Source organism: Seriola lalandi, unplaced genomic scaffold, assembly GCF_002814215.2.
Source record: "Seriola lalandi dorsalis isolate HSWRI2012SDOR001 ecotype SW California unplaced genomic scaffold, Sedor1 jcf7180002054339, whole genome shotgun sequence".
Classification (NCBI taxonomy): domain Eukaryota; kingdom Metazoa; phylum Chordata; class Actinopteri; order Carangiformes; family Carangidae; genus Seriola; species Seriola lalandi.
Window position 1 is genome coordinate 18,352 of NW_019524892.1, and position 5,602 is coordinate 23,953.

The 5,602-nt window shown below is 41.7% G+C and overlaps 1 protein-coding gene across 1 annotated transcript in view; it reads left to right on the plus strand.

Moving 5' to 3' along the window:
• Positions 1–3,673, plus strand: part of rnaseh1 (ribonuclease H1) — a 4,690-nt gene extending 1,017 nt beyond the window's left edge. The window contains exons 2-8 of the mRNA XM_087174339.1: positions 3–127; positions 320–499; positions 741–840; positions 992–1,046; positions 1,463–1,547; positions 1,840–1,964; positions 3,361–3,673. Of these exons, the coding sequence (XP_087030465.1) occupies positions 3–127; positions 320–499; positions 741–840; positions 992–1,046; positions 1,463–1,547; positions 1,840–1,964; positions 3,361–3,450 (760 nt within the window). The 3' untranslated portion in view covers positions 3,451–3,673. The remainder of the gene's footprint in view (positions 1–2; positions 128–319; positions 500–740; positions 841–991; positions 1,047–1,462; positions 1,548–1,839; positions 1,965–3,360) is intronic.
• The last annotated feature ends 1,929 nt before the right edge of the window (positions 3,674–5,602 follow it).

Here is a 5,602-nt window from a genome sequence, read left to right on the forward strand (position 1 = left end):
AGGGATGAATGTAAGAGTCAGGTGGAGAAATTCCCATCTGCCTCTTTCAAGAAGTTTGCATCAGAGAAAGATGCCTGGGCGTTTTTCAGAGGAGTCGAACCTTCTGCAACTCCAGAGGTGAAGGAAGGTACGCGTCAATCTTTTCTTCTGTACATCCATACAGAAAACTCAACTCAACCATCTCAATGCATCTGAGGAGAAAACACTAAACTGTATTTGGACATAAATTCAGCAAATTTGTAAATATAACCTGTAACACAGCATTTCTCTAATTTTAAGTGACAAAAATAACAACAAACTGTGTGTTTTTGGTTTTCAGCAGCTCAGAGCGCGGAGTCGGCCGTCGCTCTTCTGCCTAAAAGAGGCCCGGAGGCTCTGGAGTACATCCCTCTGGGTAAGAAGAGATGTCACTCAGAAGAGGAGGTGGTGTCCCCCCCCAAACGAGTCAAACAGTCAGAAAGCTCATCTTCAGAAAGCACAGATGGATTCACATACATGGGTAAGATCTTCAAACTGTCTGAGGAAATCAGATAAATGTAAAGATGATTGATGTGAAGCTTTTACTCAGTTCTTTGTCCATCCTGAGTTGTAAGAAGGTGGGTAGATTATCTGTAAACTGATGTAGTTATGTGGTAAACACATACTGATGGCTGTAAAACTTTAGATATAGAAAAAAGTGGCGTCGACTAAAACCTGAACTGCAGCAGCTCGTAACTCAGTGCTGTTCTCCCTCCGTCCAGGCGAGGCCGTGGTCGTTTACACTGACGGCTGCTGCACGGCCAATGGGAGGAGCGGAGCCCGAGCCGGCATCGGAGTTTACTGGGGCCACAACCACCCACAGTGAGAACACACATACACACACACACACACACACACACACACACACACACACATACATACATATATTATAGCTTGGAACTGAACTGAAGACACACATGTTCAAAAGTCAATAATCCAACAGTCTGTCACAGTTATTGCTTTTTTCCTGCAGAAATGTTGCAGAGCGGCTGGAGGGAAGACAAACCAACCAGCGGGCAGAGCTGCAGGTAAACACCTCCCATCACATCTCTGCAGACGTGCCTCAGACAGACGTCATACATCCATCTGACACATATATGAAATAAAATGTATACTAGAAGAAGTTTACATGCACACATTTCCAAACTGGATTTTCTACATTTTAGAGACGATAAACGATGAGTTTAAGGTTGTGTTTTTAATCTGATTTAAAGATTATTTTACATTAGCGCATCAGCAGTCAAGTCTGTTATAAAAAAGGCTTTTAAGGTTTAAAATTCGTTATGAGCAGACACTAAATATTACAAAATGAACATAGTTTTGTATATTTCTAATTGTCACGCACTTGCACAGATACAGTCGTGTGTTAATAGCTGTAAGTGTGTGTGTGCGTGTGCGTGTGCGTGTGCGTGTGCGTGTGTGTGTGTGTGTGTGTGTAAACCAGGCAGCCTGCAAAGCGCTGGAACAAGCCAAAGAGTTGAACATCAAGAAGCTGGTTCTCTACACCGACAGCAAGTTCACGATCAACGGTGAGTCACAGAAAAACGTTCTGAACATTGAACCTGCTGAATCCAATTCTGATTGAAAGTGTTGGAGTTCATTATCGACACGTTTCAGGTTCAGATTTTTGAATTTCACCAAATGAGAACATCAAGAATAATTCAGGTTTATTTCAGCCTGATGTTTCCTTCGTGATTTTTACATGAATCATTTCAAACGTTTGTCTGGGAGTCTGACTGAAACTCAGAAAGTAGCTGCCTGCAGCACCAGTGTGATGCTCCACTCCATCATACTCGTACTCATGTGGCGTGTTTCCTGCAGGTGTGACCAGCTGGGTGAAGAGCTGGAAGCTGAACGGCTGGAGGCTGAAATCTGGAGGTCAGATCATCAACAAAGAAGACTTTGTGAAGCTGGACAGACTGAACTCAGAGCTGGAGGTGGTCTGGGTAAATATCAACCTGCATCGCACGGTTTAAAAGAATATTTACAGTCTGGTCACAAAGAAGAGTCAGTGGTTAAGACTGTAAAACAAAAACAAAATCCACAATCCACAAAAAAAAATTCATGTGGACAATATTTCTTTAAGCAGACATATTGTCCTCATGATACTCAGAGATTTCTAAACACTGATGGATGGTTGTTATAAAAACTGACGCTGCAGTTGTTCATCTTAACTGTGTGTTTGGTTTGTTCCTGTTCATTGTTTTTTATCTCTTAAATGTTCGACACAACCTGAACCTGGAGTGGTGACTGCAGAGATTAATCTTGAGCTAAAAGATTCAAATAAACAAATAAACAGAAACCAAATGTAACATGAAAGAAGCCAAAGAGGAGACTGTTGGATCGTTACCTGTGATGTGTTCAGTGACACTGTGAGAGTTAAGTTACTGGTGAGTGAGTCTGTGCTGTGTCTTCCTGTAGTTACTATTTTGCTGCAGGTTTTGTTTTTGCAGATCAGTACCTTGAACTGTGAGACAGTCAGAGGAGTGGCCACAGGAGGCGCTAGAGGCACATTACATTCAGAATGAAAAGCAGGTGTCAGTTTGTTTATTAAACCCGGTTCACAAGGTGGAAACAAAACCAGTGTGACGCTGGTGTGAGGAAGTTTTCTCAGCAGATTATTAGGATTTAACTTTTTTCTGCAGAGTGAACAAACCTGCACCAAACCGGCTGATTCCTGTTTCACTGGCTCATTTCTTCTTTGAGTGATTTTAACTTGTTCCCTAGTTCTGCCCCTTTTGTTTGCTATTATTGTGTTGATCATTTTCCTCACACAGAAATACAATCAGTGGCCACTTTATTAGGTACACCTGTACAGTCTACTGCAACCCAATACAACTGCTCTGCCACTTTTATGCTGCCGTCTCTGACAGCTGCCTTTTCATGCTGTCAGGGACGTGTTCACTCAGCATTCAGGTCACAGCGACAGTGTTGTTCATTCCAGCTGTTGTGTTCAGAGACGTTCCTAATTTTCTGCTCCCTCATGTATGTAAATGGAAAAGACAAAATAGAATAGAAACACTTCAGTATCATGTAGTTCAGCTTAACACCATCTTCATCTGTGACCTGCAGTGGTGACACAGCTGTTGTATTAGATTGTACAGGTGTACCTAATAAAGTGGCCACTGTATGTAATGATGGTGGACAGCACAGGGAAGATCCACATCTGCAAGTGCACACATCCGGAGTGAAAGTCGGTGTAGCGAGGTTTAAAAACACTGTGCTTTGATATTATAACGGGTTTAATTACGTTTATCAATGGATTTAAACTGACGTGAGACGATGATATTTGACGATTTTCTCTTCCTCAAACTCTTCCTCCTCGTCCTCCTCGTCCTCCAGATGCACATTCCCGGTCACGCCGGCTACATAGGCAACGAGGAGGCTGACAGACTGTCGAAAGAAGGAGCGGCGCTGCCTTTACAGCAGTAGGATGATGAAAGAGACGATTACCATTAAAGAGCTCCACTGCAGGACTGATCACGTGACCGTGCTCTGGTTCGGAGGTTTGTTTTTTTTTTTTTTTCCTCCTTGCAACAGCACTTGTGACTAAACGGAGACTCGGCGGGGGAAATCTGCGTTTGTCCGTTTCACTGTTAAATGTTGTTGATAATTTGTGTTTCTGCTCTGAATAAAGTTTAAGCTTCAGCTGTCACCACCTGACTTGTGTTTTGTGATGCAGCATGAAATCAAAGCCGGGCAGCGTGAGGTTTCTTCCAAGGATTCTGTTTACTTTATTTATTAATCCTTGTGAGGAGAGAAGGAGACGAGGACAGAGGAGTGAAGGAGAGGAGGCAGATGAGGGAAACAGCACTGACAGGTGAGGAAAAGAAACAGGAAGTAGAAATGAATTTAGAAGAGAGAGGAGGAAGGGTGTGTGGTATGGTTTTAGTGTTTTATATTGATTACTCAGTCTGCCTGTAGTACCGTCTTTCATCCAGCAGGAGGAGCTCCGTGTCATTATCAGAGGATTTAGGGTTTATTCTCGGATCAGGTTGAATTCTGACTGACAAATTGTTTCATATGTGTCGTTGCTTTGGGGATTGTTGTTTTTAAATCACATGTCAATAAAGTTTATTACAGTGAAACTGAATTGAAAGAGATTTTATAACTATCTAAATCCTGAAAATCCAGTTGCAAAATTAAACTGGGAGATGTTTGTTCCCAGTTTGACCAACAGACTCTAAAACAGGCGACGGCACTAAACATCACTGACCTTAGTCGTGTGGCGGCGTGGCGACAGATTCTGTGAATATGTCCAGTTCAAAGCCGGAGAGTCGTCTCCTCCTGGGCAGCGTGAAAACAACAACCTTCAGTGGAAACGCAGCGAACGCTTCATTTCATTTATTTAAATCCTCTTGAGCATCAAAACAGAGCTTGTTCTCTCTGGGATCCAATCACACACCATATTAACAGACAACATATAAATCACTCAACACACCTGAACACCGATTCATAAAGTACAAAACCAGACAAACTGAAAAACTAATAATAATGAATAAACAAAGAAATAAAAAAGGAATAAAAAAAAGATCCAAAAATGAAATAAGTGGTGTGAAACGTCTAAGCATTTTGTTCACTAGAGAACATCTTAAATAAACCAGCAGCTGCTCAATACGATGAGATTTATATTTAATACCTGAGTTTATATTACAACTTAGAATTAAATAAGTATTATATGAAGAGGAGGACATGTACAGACAGTTCAGTTAAACCCAGAGTATTTCTCAGACTTAGAAATTCACATGTAGCTCCACTAGCTTCGCCAGTTTGTTAATCATTCAACTGAAATTAAAGTAAATTGTTCATATAAGTAACGTATATATTAATGATCACAGAGCCGAGAAGTGACACCGTAGTTTGGTGTGTGACATGAATGTGAAAGAGATGAACTGCAGGTTCTAATGTCATCGACACAAAGTCCTTAAAATGCAATTTGGAAATTTGAACATCTATAAATCCATGACAACTGAGCAGCTACATCTGCTGATCAAAGTCATGTGATGTGATTGAAAGCTCTGGAGCAGCCACTAAATTGACCTTATGGTGAGATTGTTTTCTCAGCCAGAAAAAAAATGGATGAACGGTCGACCCATGAACCACAGACATGAATCAGTAACCATGTGACGGCTGAAGTGTATTTACAGTGGGCTGTTTACGGAGCAACGTTATCACCTATTGGAGTTTAAGTTTAATAACTGACTCTTCTTTTAGCTCTGATCTGGACTCCACCTCCTCCTCTGGAAAACATCTGGCTCTTTAGGTTCTCGACGTTCACACTCTCTTCACCGGCCGCTCTCTGACTGTGTGTCTCTGCTGTTTGACGCTGTCCCGTGGTTTTATCAGAGCCTGGTGCTGCTGGGAAACGAGGCCGATGACAGAACCGAAACAGTAACGTGACGTAAAGCTGAAACTAACAGTAAAACGCTGAGCAGTTGTTAATGACTCAACTTTCACCTCACAGTCAGAGTTGGTCATTTGATTCTTTCAAAATATGAACTACTGGAGCTTTAAAGAAGCATGCGACATATTTCAGTGTGTTTTTCTTTCATTCCCCACAGTCGATCCATCTTTACAAATTCAT